Raw genomic sequence first — 16,456 nt, forward strand, 5'->3', positions numbered from 1 at the left:
AGTTAGGAGTACCTTCCATAAATTGATTTCTGCTAGGAAAAAAAGGGACTAAATTAATTTATAAGTTATTTGGTGAAATACTTTATTTGTTCCAACCAACTACTCCAAATGAATATTACTCATTTAAAAAAAAAAAAAAAGATAATTAGAAGCCCTCAATATTTGTAACATGCGTAATATATTGAAAAATCAAGCACCTATAGTGTGCATCTATATAAGGTCCCTTCTTGAGGAAAACGGATACTGCTAGAATTAATACTAGTAAAAGGAAAGGTACGTGCATGTAGTTTGAACAGTCTCTGTGTGTATGTTGAAAATTAAAGAGCTTTTAATTTGTGCTGGTGTCGTGAGAATATCGTCCGTGAGCATCATCACTTCCTCACCTTTTACTTGTATTAAAGAAAAAAAGAAAATTCAGATTTATCGTAACGTTTTCAACGTTATTATTTAAAGCTCTTCAATGCATGCACTTTCCTCTTTTCCCCTAGAAACTCCATTTAACTAGTTGTCCCACTAATATACATACGCTTTTTTTTTTGTAGTTTTATTTTGATGAAATCGCAAATAGCCCATATACTTATGCATTTGGTGGCAGAGTAATTAGCACTTCGATTTCGTTATTTTCCTTTTATCATAAATGGCAGTATATAGACCTATGTGTTGTTTCTACCAACGTAAAAAAGGACCGTCATTAANAAAAAAAAAAAAAAAAAAAAAAAAAAAAAAAAAAAAAAAAAAAAAAAAAAAAAAAAAAAAAGAAGAAGAAGAGAAGAGAAAGCAAATACACTAGCTAGTACATATTTAAGGAGTACTTTTATTAACCTACATATGGAATACAAATGATACGTGCCTAATTACTGTGTCAAACAAAATAACGGTTTAAAAAAAACTTAAATCAAAGTTCGATAATTTGGATTAGTTGGATGAGCGGAAAAGTTCGTTGACACCTCCGACGGCAAACCACGTCATACATGGGCACGAGCTCGTGTAATAATCTAACCTTTCTCTATAAATTTGAATAACAATTTAGTAGCTTGCGTTGGTGTCAAAATATAACTAAAAATAGTAGTATAAATTATTATTTCTTCCATTTCGCAATATATAGTTTTGGTACATTTCATACAAATTCAAAGAACACAAGTTAATGATTTAAATTAAATAAAAAGTAGCTTTCAAGTTAAAAATAAATTAGTAATTTATTTAAAAAGATCACATTAAAAGTAAAACGTTTTTTTGTAGAATAAAAACAAAACTCCAAAACGTTACTTTTTATGAACTGGAAAGAGTATTAAAGTATAATTTAAAATTATATATGTTTATCATAGATGAAAACACATAAATGATAACTTTCTAGATTTTAAAAAGACAACACAACAATGTAAAGTTTTTTTTTCTACCCCTTACAACGGTTACTAAATTTTTATTCTTTTTCTAAATTAACGTATATATATCAAATGATACTTATGAAGATAGTTTATTAAAACTAAAAGAAAATATAAATAATTTATAATAAAAGTACACCCGAAATCTTTAACTCCAAAGAATAAGATGTTCAAGTTTTTTTTTTTAAAAAAAAAAAACTCGAATAGAGATGTCACATGAAATCTATAATAAATCTTATCGAAAAAAAAGAATTTGTAACAAGAATTCATGAAAAAAAATCAAAACCCTAAACTCGAAATCATCAATCTTACTTTTGTAAGCGTTAATTTTAATTTCTACTTAAATATAACAAAATGGTATATTTCCTTAATTTTTAAAAAGTTAGTCTATTCTAATGAATATATATCTTTATAAAACTATTTCATTGTACTTTAACACCATTTCACCATAGTTGAATATAGGTATCCAACAACAAAAAGAATATAGGTAGGGAAGGTTGATATTATCAGGGACTAAATGAATATATTAGTGATGTATGTCTAATTTGAAACCTTTGGTTATAATAAGATTTCGAAAATTCAAGATTTATAAATATAGGCAATATAGAGTTTTATGCTTGTTGATGAACAAACAAATCCTCGTTGTGGTGATTATCAGGCCTACAAATTCTTTTGTGTCCTTAAGAGTTCTCTTTTGGTTCATTCTGGTTCGATCTTCTGTTGTCCTTAGTTGTGATTGGTGGTACCGAGTGTGGATTGTTCGTTCATTGTCTTTGCTTTTCAGATCTGATCGAGATCTGGTCCTATGGGTTTTGCTTCTATCTAGGTGCAAAAAAGTCGCCTTGTATACGACGTCGCCGTATCCGGAAGAAAGTGTGAAGAACTATGAGTGGTTCTGTCTTTGCAGATTATGAAGATTAGCATAGGAGTCCTGATACTTTTAGGCAGTTTCTTAGAGGAGAAATGGATTTTCGAAGGTTGGCCGAGGACATGTTTGATTTGTACAAGCAAAGGATCTCTTGAAGGTAGCATTCCTTGTTGGACTTCGTATAATCCTTCTTCGTGAGGTTTTCGTTTTGGTATGTTTCTGTTATGGGTTTTTCCTTCTATCTCTGTATTAGCCTTGTATTTACAGTTGTTAGCTTCCCTTATATAGGGCTTTAGACTCCAGAAAGATCTTGTTTTTTCTGCCGACTTTAGACTCCGGAGATATCACGTTTTTCCGCCGGCTTATGTTGTAATCTAAATTGTAATCGTTTCAATAATAAAATTTCATGACTATACTAATGATGGATTACTCAAAATATAACATTCGTACCACCAATACCTACTTCATTTAAATATCTTTGACGTGCCCAATACAAAAGAGGACGAACTGCATTAAATACGTAATTCATCAATGCGTAATTAATTGGAAGTTTGAAAGTATTCCATAAAAACGTTTTGAAAACATGATTACAAGTGTACGTAGAGAAGAGTTAGGAGGGGCAAAATATGTAATTTAATTGAATAGAGAAGCTGAATCTACTTGTAGTTTCGATGCATTTAATGCGTTTTTTTGTTTTAATTTTCTTTCTTCGCATTTATTACACTTCGTGTCTGCTTCCTCCTTGAATTCCTCCATCCACACATTTTTCTTTGCCTTTTGGCAAAATAAAGTTCTAAGTAATTTTTTTTTAACAAGAACTTGTAATGTAAAGTTTGAATTTATAGATGAAATAACAAGAAAAGAGAGAGTTTGATCTATAAAGTACTGAACTATACAACCTTTGAAATGGCAAACAGCAATATAGCATTATGGGCTTGATACTTTGATGGTTTCTACCTAGCCTTCCCTAGACCCCACTAAGGCATGAATGGTTTCAATCCCCAATTTTTCTAAATGTAGGATTTGAAAAAAAAAAATGAAATGATTCTACAACTGCAAAAAAACAATCTCATAGTTAGAATACAAAAATTAACATGAAATTAATCTTTAACGGTAGTACAACATTAATAAATTTTTGCATGCAAATACTGAATATTAAAATTACTATCATAGAATTTTGTAGAATAAATGAAACAAAATCAATTGGCTATAAATTTACTATAACCGTCCTCTCATTACACACATGAGACTCTTTTTTTGTTTCTTAATAATTTGGCCCCATCTATATAACTCTCTCTGCCTAACCAGAGAGACCCCATTACTGACCTCCCTCTCTCTCTCTCTCTCTCTCTCTCTCTCTCTCTCTCTCTCTCTCTCTTTGCTTTGCTCTCTCTCACACTTTCTCTGCTTTTCTGGTATGACTGCTGACGTGAGCTCTCTCGTACGGATACTGAGTAGGTACAAAGACGATCGAACGGCGGCAAAAGATTCCATCGGAACGAGATCAACGGTTACCCTCATGACACGCGATCTCCTCGGAGGCAGCAGTTGTGGGGGACGAGGAGAAGGAGGAGAGGATAAGTCCCTGGAGCTTGACCTTGACCTCCATGTCCCTAACGGTTGGGAAAAACGTCTCGACTTAAAGGTTTCCTCTCCATTTTTTCTCTTCCTTCTTGTGATTATTTTGTTTTCCCGAGAAAATCTTTAAAAAGTATGAAACAGAACGAAACACAGAGTGTCTCTGTTTCGAAAAAGAAACGATTTTTTTCAGGTGGGTTGCTAACATTGTGAATTTTTTGAACAGTCAGGGAAAGTTTATCTGCAACAATGCAATCGAACAAGCTCGTCTTCATCGACTCACCAGACAGTTCCGAGGTTTCAAGATTTAAATTTCCCGCCGACCCCCGGTAAATCTACGGCGAAACCATTGTTAAGCCTCTTCGACGAAAACAACGACGACGCAAGCCTCGAACTGAAGCTAGTCCCTTCTTCTCTCTCTCCTCCTCCTCCTCCTCCTCCTCCTCCGTCTCTCTCGTATCTATCGAGTGTTTGCACGCTCGACAAAGTGAAATCGGCTTTGGAGCGGGTGGAGAATAATGTAAAAAAACGCCAATCGCCAGAAGAAGACAGCGTTTGCGATCAAAACGCTTCGGACGCGGCGTCTCAGGTGGCGGCTGGGTGTCCAGAGTGCTTATCGTACGTTTTGGTAGCCAAGAACAATCCGAAATGCCCGAGGTGTCACTCGTTTGTTCCTTTGCCTGCCATGAAGAAGCCTAAGATTGATCTCAACATATCGATTTGAAAAAAAAAACTCATGGGTGGGATAACAATTGAATGGTTCTTATTTTTTAGGTTCGATTTCTGTAAATGATAGATTAATCAGAGGGTTTCATTGGAAAGAAATTGAATGCGAAAATAGGAAGATATGAGGGTTGTTTTTTTTTTTTGTCTATATTGTTCTGTATTGGATTTTCTGATAAAATATTTTTATCTTATTTTAAAAAGATACTCTGAAAGTCTAAAGTAAAGACCAAAGAGGTAACAAAAAAAAAAAAGTTTTAAGTCTAATGGATGAGTACAATTATATGGTCAATAGTTTTAATTACATTTAACTTTCAACTACTCCTAGTTATTCCGCAACCCAGTGCTTCTCTTAGTCTACTCAAAGTCACGGTTTAGTTCGAAATTAGTTGAAGAAATTTGTAAGTTACTTTATTATTATATATACTCTCTGTTTCGAAATTTCAGTAGAAGTCACATATACATAAGTTACATGACACTTAATTAGTTAAGTGAATAAGTGGCAAGTATGACGCATTTACTGCCAGGCATAGACTGTAAAGTCTGTAAATACATAAAAATAAAAAACTGACGAATAAATATGCATTTAAGTGGGAAAAACTAGTCATTAAAGTTTTGCTGACGTAACTTCACTTTCATAACTTAACGTTGATACCAAAAAAAAAAAAAAAAAACTTCACTTCCATAGGGCAACGATGCATGTTATTGTTCATCAGTTCACGCTCACGCATATACATACTACTACAGTACTACTACTCTACTTATATGTAAAAATATCAGTCCGATTTAATTTGTACCGGGTTTCAGTTTTAATTTATTTTTTAGTGCATTAAGACAGAAATAAAAATATAAAATTGTATGTTCTAGACATAATTTAATTGAAAAAATAATATATTTATATATATATATATATATTGATAAAATTAATTACAAAAGTATAATAGATGTATACATTAATAAGTAGGACCTAAATTAACATCGTAGAATAACTTTTTCATTAAAAACGTTCCTGATGGAGTACGGTATGCTATACGCTTTGGTTGGTATTTGTCTTTATCAAGTTATTGAAAGCTCTAGTGTATTTATGAGTCTACTGTTACAAACTTTAGTTTAAGTGTCAATACATGATTTTATATCACAACATTATTTGGATTAAATAAACATTTAAAACTACAGATTATTGGCAACAAATTTAATATACATACTCCCTCCGTTTTGAAATACTTGTCATTCTAAACCTAATTTTTTTGTTTTAGTTTAATTGTCGTTTTCGTTTTTCAATACCACTTTTAGTAGAAAACTATCTCATTTGCTCTTATTAATAAATAAAAAATTAAATCCTTTAGGATTCTAATAGTCAAACAAGAGTATAATAGAACATTGATATAATTTTTTAATTTGTGTGTAAATCTCTAAAATGACAAAGTAAAGAAGAAAAAGAGGGAGTAATAAAGTCTACCGTTCATCATGTCCAAACACAGATTAATAGCATGCATTCAATACAAACAAAAAAAATTGCATATTTTCTTATTTTTTACTATATGCAAAATTATTTATTTTGTGAATAACACGTATATAGATGATATAAACGATTCTTATTATAAATTAATTTGATAACTCATATCCAAAATAGAAGTTCCGAATAGTGATATAAATAACAAAAATATCTCTATATATAAGTTTTGTTATTATTCAAACAATAAAACTGCATCGCACTTCCGCATGTTTCTATTCGGAGGCATAGATGAACTTTTTGGTAGAGTAGTATTGTATATTTTTGGGCATAAATTATCGAGAAATTCATGCTAGTGAAAACAAAATCAGTTAATTGGATGGCGACCTTTACTAATAAATAACAGTTAATGCTCTTAAAAACATAACATTTTTGAGTTAATTTTTCACACAAAAAAATCTTTAAGGAAAAGTCTAAAATCTTCGAGTCACCATCTTACATTAAATTATGCTGGCACTTAGTATTGCTTCAAAGGCAATCCCAAAAAGGAGAGAAATACCATTTCTGATTGTAAATAATATTCTGTTGTCCCTTAAAGATTATGTTATGAGGTTTTTTCATATCCCACATATCCCACAAAGATTGATGTTATACTATTTTTAGTTAATTAATATTAAATTTTTATAAATTTCAAGAAATAATCATTAAAAAAATTTAAAAATCTGAATAGTTATTGGTCTATAAATATATAATATTTTTTAGTTGAAAAATAATATTGTATTTAAACTTAATAATAGTTGTTTTCTGTTTTGTATAAAAACTCTCAAACATCAATCTTTAGGATAGATGGAGTAATATTCAAATGTCATTATATGCACGTCGATCGTTATTAAATATAAGGGTCGTGGAAACAGCGAAAATTCAACTTCCCTAATTATGCAATTTTTGATAGTGTACCTCAAGCATTTTTGTATCCAAAATTGCTTCATTTTCTCAGATTCCTTTTTTTTTTGTTTTCACATTATTTGTCAGCCCGTAACGATTCTGTAGTCTCCACTCTCTCCGTCTTTAATAACTCCTCAGCCTTCTCTTAATACCACTATGTTTAAGAAGGATAATGACGTTACTGTTCTTGGATTTCACTAAGTTAGCTTACAGATCTTTTTAAAAATTTAGCTTACATAGTAATTTAGGCCCATCTAGAAGTTAACATTACTATAACTAGCTCAGGCCCAATACGATGTTAATTTGTGTGAGCTCAGTTTAAAAGTTTCTTCTAAATTACACTTCTCTGTTGTTGTTACTGATGATTCAATGAGACTACAGAGAAAATAAGCATAACATTTTTTTCTTATCGGTATGTCAATTTATACAGGTATTATAAATACTCAGTTACTTACACGTATATATACGTATGATATACATCATTAGTAGTATTTCTCTAGTAAGTATACATATTACATAGAGACACTAACTGATTCTTGATGTGTTTCTCTAAAACCCTCTAAATATTATACTAATTTCTAATACCTTTAGTTCGAGTGATCATAAGTAGAAGAAATTAAAGCAAACATGGTCTCGGCTATAAATTTATCGAAAAATTTCACCTAAAAAAAAAAGGAAAAAAAACATATATAGAGAAGTTAGTGTTTTAAATTTTTAATAAGTGTAACCATATAGTACAAAAGTTGGTGTACGGATTTAAGTTGCCTGCTGCAAACTCACACTGTACTTTGTTGTTTTATTTATGTACCTTATTTTACTTTATGCGAACTAGTTAGCTGTTAAATGAACTAGCACACATGTGCCTTAGATTTGCCAAATCAACCTTTAAAGGCTTTTAAGCAAATCATTGACAGCCACATCACTAGTCGTGCTACTTCTTTTTATTTTGTAGATCTCAATAATCCGGAGTAAATAGTTCAACACCGTACCATTCATCTCGAAAACATTATTACAGATATATGTATATATATATATACATTAACAGATACATGATAATTTATAACCGATAATGCTATATACTATAATCCATTTTCTAAACTGTTCTTTATATTTACCAAATACTAGCATCATATTTTGTAATTGACACAAAATTAACATCATTTAAAACAACCGATGCAAATATTATAGATAATTGCATCAGTTACTAATGAAACGATGTCAATTATTTGCATCACCCCATTTTATATCATTTAAATAAACGATGAAAAATTCTTTTGCATCATTTATAAGTAATGCAAATATTCAAAATAAATGATACAAACTGACCTTTTTTTGTAGTGTCTCCATGAATCATTGTAACAGTAATGTATTTTCATAGCTTTAATTGTTTGTACGAGCTTTGGTTTTGGCTATTACAATTTTGAAGATACAATGCTTCTATTTTATTTCCTTCATATAATTGTAGACATGTATACAAATGCATATCGTAATCGTTTTTATCTTGAATAATTATATTAAACACACACAAAGAAAACCATATATATTTGTATATATCATGTTTTCTTTTTGTTGGTTATATTACAAATAATTTTGTTTTTGTTTTTTGTAATTTTGGTCGAAGGTCTTCGACTGGACCACCTGTAGTATATACAAACGATTAACGATCAACCGTTATCATAGCTACCACGTTGTAAAACTTTTTGTCAATATATAAAAATTACAATGCAAATATACTAATATATAGTAAAACAAAAGAATTTTTAATTTTGTTGACAATGATTTATCAAGATACACAATTATATGAGAATTTGCTCTAATAAGTAGTACTAGTGGATTATCCACTCAATTAATGTAGTGATATGTACATTATTAATTTAGAACTTTCGGTGTCAGATAGCCTTATTAGACCATCTTTAACGGTTAAGAACTTCACATGGAGTTTTAACCATATTTATGATAGAAATATAGCTAAATCAAATTCTAAGAAACTCATGAATGTTTTTTAAAAAAACATACTCCAATGGTGGAGTTCTTAAAACTGAAAGTTTGAAAATCACTCATATGTATAAAATATTTTGACTCTCAAGTTAACTTAATACACACTCTCAAAACTTGTCATTTATGCAGTCGAAATTTGCATCTCACAGATTCATCAATATATGCAGCCTGAAAATGAAAACAGTAGACAACGAAAATGGACAATCAATCAACAAAGTAATTCAAAACAGAGAAATAAATCAAATTATGGTTGCACATGTTTGCATTTACTCGGTACAAGACACCGAAAATGGACAATCAATCAACAAAGTACTTTGGTTCCAAGAAGACAGTGAAACAATAACATTAAGACTGATTGCTAAGAAGATATTACAGCATAACACAAACGGCAAACCTATTCATTACAAACATTGAACAAGAACAGAACAGAACACAAACGACAAACCTATTCATTACAATCACTGAACAGGAGGAACAGAACAAAACACAAAAAAAAACCTCAAATTAGGGATAAAAAACGAAACAATCTGTCACTCAAACAAATTATTCAAACAAACAGATCAATTCCCAATTCCCACTCTGCCTAACATCATAGAACCCTAATTTTGCTAACATCAATTTCCAATTCCTTGAAATCTAATTTTGCTAACATAAAATCTCAATTACAAATGAAATTAGAGAGATTTTTAGATACTCTTACCGAGACCAGAGCATCATTGAACCAAACTGTCCAATTTTGGCCACTTGAATCTCCGATTTGGTGAACCGACATGGTTCTGATTTGATGAACTGAAATCGTTGATGGTGTCAGCGTCGGTGGAGATGATTAACACGACGACGAGAGATAAATTTCCGTCTCATATCTCCTCTCAGTTCGACGGATTGTACTTTCTGGGTTTGCTTTCGTTGTCGGAGCCTTCAAGAAAGAGAGAGAAGAGAGACGGAACGAAGAAGAAGAAGAGAAGAAAATAATTCCTTTTATATTAAACGCATCACCCAACAATTACTGAACACGTCGACGTCTGTTATGGACTCTTAAACTTCCTATTTAAGAAGCTCTTCTTAATAATATACCTAATTTTGATTTAATTTTATTCAGATTAAACCTAAGAATTTATACTAAGAGGTCCCGATAAAGATGCCCTTAGAACATGTTTACTGGGACTTCTTAGTCCAACTTCTAAGATGAACTTCTTAACAAAAGGGTTTAAGAGCCCCTAAGAGGCAGTGACGTGTTCGATATTTACTGGGTAAGAAAAAAATTATCTGTTTTGCTTTTTTCTTTTCCTCCTCTCTCTCTCTTTCGCGACGACGCTTTCTCTCTTTCTCAACTCTCTGTATCGACTCTTTCTTATTGAGAATCTGAGTAGAATCAAGCTGCTTTAGCCAGATTCTTATAAACCCTAATCAAATTCCCTAATTCTCCGTTTCTCCTTCAATGTTCTGTTTTGCGGTTAAAAACGCATCTTTACTGAGAACTCGAATTGCTCCTTTTCAATCCAACCAAATTCGGTCCAACCTCCTTGATTTGTCTGATCAGTCCAGTTTCTTGAACGGTTTGTTATTTATCCTTGTTTTCTGCTTCTATTGGTTAAATTTAGAGTTTTGATTGCTTAGTTTATGTCATTGAACAAAAGGGTCATTGAGTAATCTCGAGAATTGGTAAAATTAGATTGGATTTAATATGAATTTGAGGGTTTCTGATAATTCGCAATGTTATGGTTTGTGTAATTTAAAGACATGTATGGTAATGTTTAGAGAGAGTTTGTGTTCTTGTCCTGTAACTTCAATTTGATTGTGGTTGTCTTCAATTTTAGCTTTGGTAGTGAATGTGATATAGCCATTCACTAACTAATGAAGCAAAGGGATTGTTGTTGTCTTGCATCTGTGATCCATATCTCGTTGTCTTCTTCGAACCAAAGGTACTTCCCTTACTTACACATCATGATGTTTTTGTTTTGCCTCTGCAAATTCATCTGCTCCCATTTTGATAGCTTTGAGTTTAACTTTGACTTCTCTGTGAAAGCTTTGTGTTGAGTAAATTGGCAAAACAGAGTTAGTAAAGACTTTGAGTTCTTCTTCTTTCATTTGCAGGCTGCATATTTTGGTGAGTAAGCGTGAAGAAAGGAAACTTGAGGCATCTTGAAGGAGACAAGATACAAAATCTCTGTCATGAATGTGTTTATCAAGCATCTGCTCCCAAATGCTTGATGGAATGTGTAAAGTGGATTTGACTGCTTGTTTTGAATCTCTTTGCTTATAGTCATGAATCTCTGTTTTGAATCTCTGTTTTTTGTCAATGAATCTATGTTTTGCATTTGACAAGTTTTTGATGTGAATATGAGCTCTTCAAAAAGAATTCTTAAGAATCCCTCATATGTTCTACCATTGGAGAAAGTTTTTCTTAATAACTCCCCATTAGTTTCTAAACATTGACAAATCCAAAATTTAGTAGAAAAAAATTGGTTTCATGGATTCTTAGTTGTTTACCGATAAAGATGGTCTTAAGGTTAGGTTATATAGAAAGGAGAAACAAAATTGAAACCTGTAAATGAAAGTAAAAAAGTTTGACCTAAACTTAATATACACTTGCTTATATGCAACTAATAACCTCTATAATTTCTGTATAATTTTATTTTACAAAAGCTATAAAAAGTATACGCCAAAAAAACAGAGTGCATGTCGACTGTGCAATTATATAAAGATATATTAATTATATATATAGTAGTATATCTTTATATATTTAAATATCAAATGGATCCTTGGACGTTTTATCTGATGGATCCGTACGGTGCACACAACTCCATACTTTATTTGAAAATGACGAAACTAACCCGGTGCTTCGTTTTTTCCGTTTGTGGTGGATGCAGAACATATCCTTCGTAGTAGTATGTATCACTTGATCACTAGTATTAAACTAATGAAACAAATCAACTGTTCAGATTCCCATTTTTTTTTCCTGTAAGCTCTATTGTTTGTTACATAGTTCAAATCGAATGTAGTCCTAAGTTTGCGGTGGTCGAAATCCATAAATGTACCAACTCGTACGTTTCTTGGTAGCACACTTATGACTTGTATAACCAAAACGTGCAATTCCGAAATTGAGCTAATCTGATTCATAAACCAAACGGTACATGTAACGTGTGGGACGCACGTTTCTTTCGTCTTCTCTGTTGTTATTTTACGCTTTTTATATTGGCGGCCAAAACCCCCCCAAAGACGTTTCAATTTCTGCATTTTCAGATTATATCATACTCATATTATGATTCTTGATCGGCTAAAACAAAGATTAAAGTGAGCAAAGTATATATATTTACAAAATCGAGATATAGAAAACGGAAACTTGAAAAAAAAAACAGAGAAAATATCAAATCGCCGAATTTGGATTATTCATGTTCAAAAGCTAGCTACTCTGTAGTTTCAAGTATCAACTCATCATCACCGGCAAGCAAAGAAGCGACGAGATCCTGAATATTCTCACCGGAGTCCTCGAATCCTCCCAACCGGAGCGTCTCCACCACGCGCTCAAACACGATGACGTGGCAAGGGATATGAAGAACTCCTTTCTGAGCGTAGCCGTATTCTTGAGCTGACCGGTTAAGCAAACCGACGAAGACCGGATGGTTCATAAGCTCTGCGCTCACAACGAACCTCTCCATCTCTTCCCCAACGTAGACAGGTACGTGACCGGCGGGGACGGAGTTGACTCCTCTCGTCGGACATATCGACCACGGAGGCGGCGCGTGGATACGGTGGTGACCGCGGCGGTTACGGAAGGAGGAAGCTGAACGGCGGATGGAGAACTCGGAAGATGAGTCGGCGACTCTAGAGAGGCGGCGGATGAGATGCTTCATTTGACTCCGGCGTTTTAAAGTATAATGAGAGATAAATTTCAAAACGAGAGAGAGAGTGAGAAAGAGGTTGCTAGTAGTAATATATATAGAGAGAGAGACAAGACATGTAAAGATTATGTCGAGAACATAGAGGAGAGGGTACATAAGCAAGTACTTGCCAGGTACAACATCCGAGAAATTTACTTTTATTTTAGCTTACAAATTAAAAATAGGGAGTACAATTCTGCGTAAAACAAAAATCGTATTGTTAATGGACTTATAAAATTATCAACTGAAATAAATTTGACCTACTTACTTTGCCATTAACATAGTGATGAGTTGATGATAGCCCTATCTCTAATTCTCTATTAAACATTTTTGTTATTATTTTATTTTCCGTGGTGTGTATTAATATTACCTAATAATATATAAATTTATATAAATGGAGCTAGTGGAGTTTAAACCAATCAATCGAAATAGTCCGCGATTTTGATTAAAATCAGAATAGAGTATGATTAACAAGTTGTTCTTACATCATTAAGGTCAAAGATGAAAGAAACAGGAAATGTTTTGAAAAACCTTATTTTGTGTGGTTGGTGGTTCAGTAGAGTTGATTCATATAATAAATAAAATATTCTGAGTTTTTTGTTTGTTTCTGTAAGTAAAATTGGTCAATAGATTACAGATGGTTGGATGAAATATCTGCGGCTAATTTAAAGTTCAACATTCTTTAAGATTACACGAAGACCAAGAAGTCAAACAGAATAGTACTACAAGTAAAATCATATTAAGCCGGCTCTTCGTTTTCATTATAATGAATTTGTTTCCATGATAACTTTATTTATTTGTTTAGTGATATTCTTAAAAACGTATACAGTATGATTTGTTTTATGTTTATTTCTATTCTTCGTGATCTGCCCGACAAGATTTATAAGTTTCTCAACAATACAAATACATTTTTTGGTTCATTTAAATAAGTACTTCTTGTCTGCTAAACGTCATTCGCATGTCTCACAAATGTATAATTTACTTGTCACACAAAAAAAAAAAAAACCTCAAATAGTGACAAAGTATGTAAATAAAAGACATCGAGGCATAAACATAAAACATCGACAAAGTTCGGAGTCACTAGACAAGTTGTTCACGACACTCTTGTCCCATAGCGTTTTGGAAATTTACGATTTTGTTATTTATTTATAAATTAAAATGTTACATAAACTAAACGGCATGTTTTACAGAAAAAAACAAACTGAAACGGGATTTCTATCAAGTTCTCCGGTACGAATTTTCAACAGTTTCCATATATACGTATGTAGTTATAAGTGATATTCCTAGAAAATGGATGGGTTCAAATATTCAATTCAAAAGTTATGTTTATTATTATTATAAAGAGGAGTAGTATCAAAAATAAAATCAAAATAAAGAAACATTTTTTGGGTTAAATGACGTGTAAATAAAGGTATTAAAAGAGTGGCAGGTGGGTTTGGTTGTACGGTCATTCATACAGAGTGTGACCCACCAACTCTCTGCCTGTCCTTTTTTTCTCTCTTACCCTCAGTACGGACCCTTCTTATTTTTTCTTTATACATTAGTTTACAGATTAATTGATTTATTTTTATAATGTCATTAATATCTTATACCTGACGTGATGAAAACAAAATATATCTTAAATAAGATAAATGAGGTTCGGCCCAATATAATTGAGGTTCAGCTTGGGCCTTTGCAAATGATGAAGGTCCATTATTTTTTTATCGGACATAATTCATTTGTGTGTATTATTTAACTATATAGTCTATAATTATAAATACAATTAACTGTATTTACATACGATTAACGAAACTATAAATGTAAGTTTAAGATTAACAAATAATCTAAAAATAGAAATATTTGAAGAGGAAAATAAACATAATTAAGTTGGTGATTACGAATCGATAATTTGCGGCTACTTTTTGGGGTATATATGAAAAGGAAAAAGTTTAACTTATTTTTAAACGGGTCTATATATATAGGATCGAGCTTGGTAAGACTGTCTTATTCAGAGTCCTTGATTGGTTGGCATTCATTTCTTTTTATCTGACTGCCGTAGACTAATTAATACTACAGTACTATTAACTGTCACGAACTCATGATATCAAACCGAATAAAACATTTTCTTTCTCCTACTACGAACGCTCGTTGCTTGATACCAAACCAGACAATAACAATACCACTTATATAAATAACTGTTCTATAAGTTCCGGTCTAACCCAATCAAGGTTTAATTAGTTTAAAAAAAAAAAATGAAAGAATTAAGTAAAGGAACTTATGATCGTGATAAGACTGGAACGTTTGCTTTTAACATCGTTACTAATTATGATTAATTATAACGATAAGTACATAAACAACAGAAAATTAACTACAAAACTATACCAGCAATATCTTTGATTGCAGATGCAAAGAAAACACCAGAGAATGTTACATTAAAATCTCCCTTAGCTTGTTGTTTATCGGCAAACCTTAAAAACGACGTCGCTCCGAGCTCGCCGACTTGATTCACTGCTGAGATATTTTGGAACACATCGAAGAATCTGAGAAAGACAAAAATAACCAGGGCAAGAAGATAACATATCTGAGATGCGTTGAAGAACAAGTGATAAGCTGCAACTTGAAGACAATACATCCTTTTTTTTCGTGTTAGCTAAAGAAAGAAGTCTCAGAAGTCTCAGAAGACGATATCGATGTTTTTTTCTTTCTTTGCGTCGAGATGTGTGTATATATAACAGTATACCGTATACGTGTGTGTGATTTTTGTGTATGTAAATCGCATGGACGCGTGTATCTCTATCTATACGCACACAGACAATCAGACATACTCGACGAGACCCACTCTGTACCGAACAAACAATGCAATAAATGCTCAAAGCCGATACTTGTCCCTCTCATCGATTTGGTAGTACTGTATAGTCCGGTTTTCGATGGTATACCGGGCGATACAACCGACGCATAGGAGATTAGGATGGATTAAATCGTCCAAATAATTAATGCAAACCGGAAAAAACCGGATATGTGTTCATACATTTAAGGAAATTTTAACATACTCAGATTAAGATACGAAATTGATATGCATTTCAATACGTGTCTGGTATTTTCTTCTGCTCAACTGCATTAGATGTGACATCTCATCTTCATAACTACAAAATTGCTGAAGCCTTTATTATTGCAATTCTAATAACTTTTGAGTATTTAATTATTTATATTACCCAACAGGCCAATATGTATAATATTTTAAAACCACATAAAATTAAATGCGATTTCACGTCATTATTTGTCTTTTTGAAATGTAGGACCAAAAATGCACTCACAATTTTATTTTCTTGATTTTTAGTATTTTTGTAAACACAACTGTGAGAAATATAAAATTGTTGTTGTTTTTTTTTCTTACGTTGGAGGGAAAAGTAATGAAAAAGTGGTTTTCTTAAAATTCAAAATAGAGACGAGAAAAAGATATATAGCCAATGAGAAAATGACAACTGTAAAGGCGTTTTGTCTTCTGCAACAACAAACAAGTAGAGGCAATCGGACAATTTCAGAGCTGAAAACCCTAATCTATCTTCTCGGGGGTTGGTCATCTCCAAAATTTAGGGTTCAATATCTAACCTTATCTCCGGCGTAGAAGGGGACGTTAAGGGGGGGGGGG

At 32.2% G+C, this 16,456-nt stretch overlaps 3 protein-coding genes and 2 long non-coding RNA genes across 5 annotated transcripts; 2 read left to right on the top strand and 3 right to left on the bottom strand.

Annotated features, from left to right (window-relative positions):
* LOC104775662 lies at nucleotides 3,513-4,754 on the top strand. The gene is made up of 2 exons (XM_010499618.2): nucleotides 3,513-3,895; nucleotides 4,055-4,754. Exons 1-2 carry the CDS (start codon nucleotides 3,668-3,670, stop codon nucleotides 4,550-4,552), a joined length of 726 nt encoding a protein of 241 aa, XP_010497920.1. The 5' UTR covers nucleotides 3,513-3,667; the 3' UTR covers nucleotides 4,553-4,754.
* LOC104775684 lies at nucleotides 8,631-10,192 on the bottom strand. Its single transcript, XR_766044.2, has 2 exons — nucleotides 9,648-10,192; nucleotides 8,631-9,115 (listed from the first exon to the last, which is right to left on the bottom strand). It is a non-coding gene; the product is annotated as an uncharacterized LOC104775684 (long non-coding RNA).
* Nucleotides 10,236-11,306, top strand: LOC104775675. The gene is made up of 3 exons (XR_766040.2): nucleotides 10,236-10,503; nucleotides 10,765-10,869; nucleotides 11,042-11,306. It is a non-coding gene; the product is annotated as an uncharacterized LOC104775675 (long non-coding RNA).
* On the bottom strand, nucleotides 12,180-13,089 carry LOC104775692 (auxin-responsive protein SAUR41-like). Its single transcript, XM_010499635.2, has one exon. It carries the CDS (start codon nucleotides 12,943-12,945, stop codon nucleotides 12,355-12,357), a length of 591 nt encoding a protein of 196 aa, XP_010497937.1. The 5' UTR covers nucleotides 12,946-13,089; the 3' UTR covers nucleotides 12,180-12,354.
* On the bottom strand, nucleotides 15,074-15,619 carry LOC109131049. The gene has a single exon (XM_019241526.1). The coding sequence runs from the start codon at nucleotides 15,437-15,439 to the stop codon at nucleotides 15,176-15,178; it is 264 nt and encodes an 87-aa protein (XP_019097071.1). The 5' UTR covers nucleotides 15,440-15,619; the 3' UTR covers nucleotides 15,074-15,175.

Source organism: Camelina sativa, chromosome 3 (genome assembly GCF_000633955.1).
Source record: "Camelina sativa cultivar DH55 chromosome 3, Cs, whole genome shotgun sequence".
Taxonomy (NCBI): domain Eukaryota; kingdom Viridiplantae; phylum Streptophyta; class Magnoliopsida; order Brassicales; family Brassicaceae; genus Camelina; species Camelina sativa.

Excerpts from the sequence above, each read along its gene's own strand:
- LOC104775662 (XM_010499618.2), top strand. The coding sequence starts at position 3,668 with ATGACTGCTGACGTGAGCTCTCTCGTACGGATACTGAGTAGGTACAAA. Across the intron at positions 3,896-4,054 it reads AAAAACGTCTCGACTTAAAG|TCAGGGAAAGTTTATCTGCA; the intron begins GTTTCCTCTCCA and ends TTTTTTGAACAG.
- LOC104775692 (XM_010499635.2), bottom strand. The coding sequence starts at position 12,945 with ATGTACCCTCTCCTCTATGTTCTCGACATAATCTTTACATGTCTTGTC.
- LOC109131049 (XM_019241526.1), bottom strand. The coding sequence starts at position 15,439 with ATGTATTGTCTTCAAGTTGCAGCTTATCACTTGTTCTTCAACGCATCT.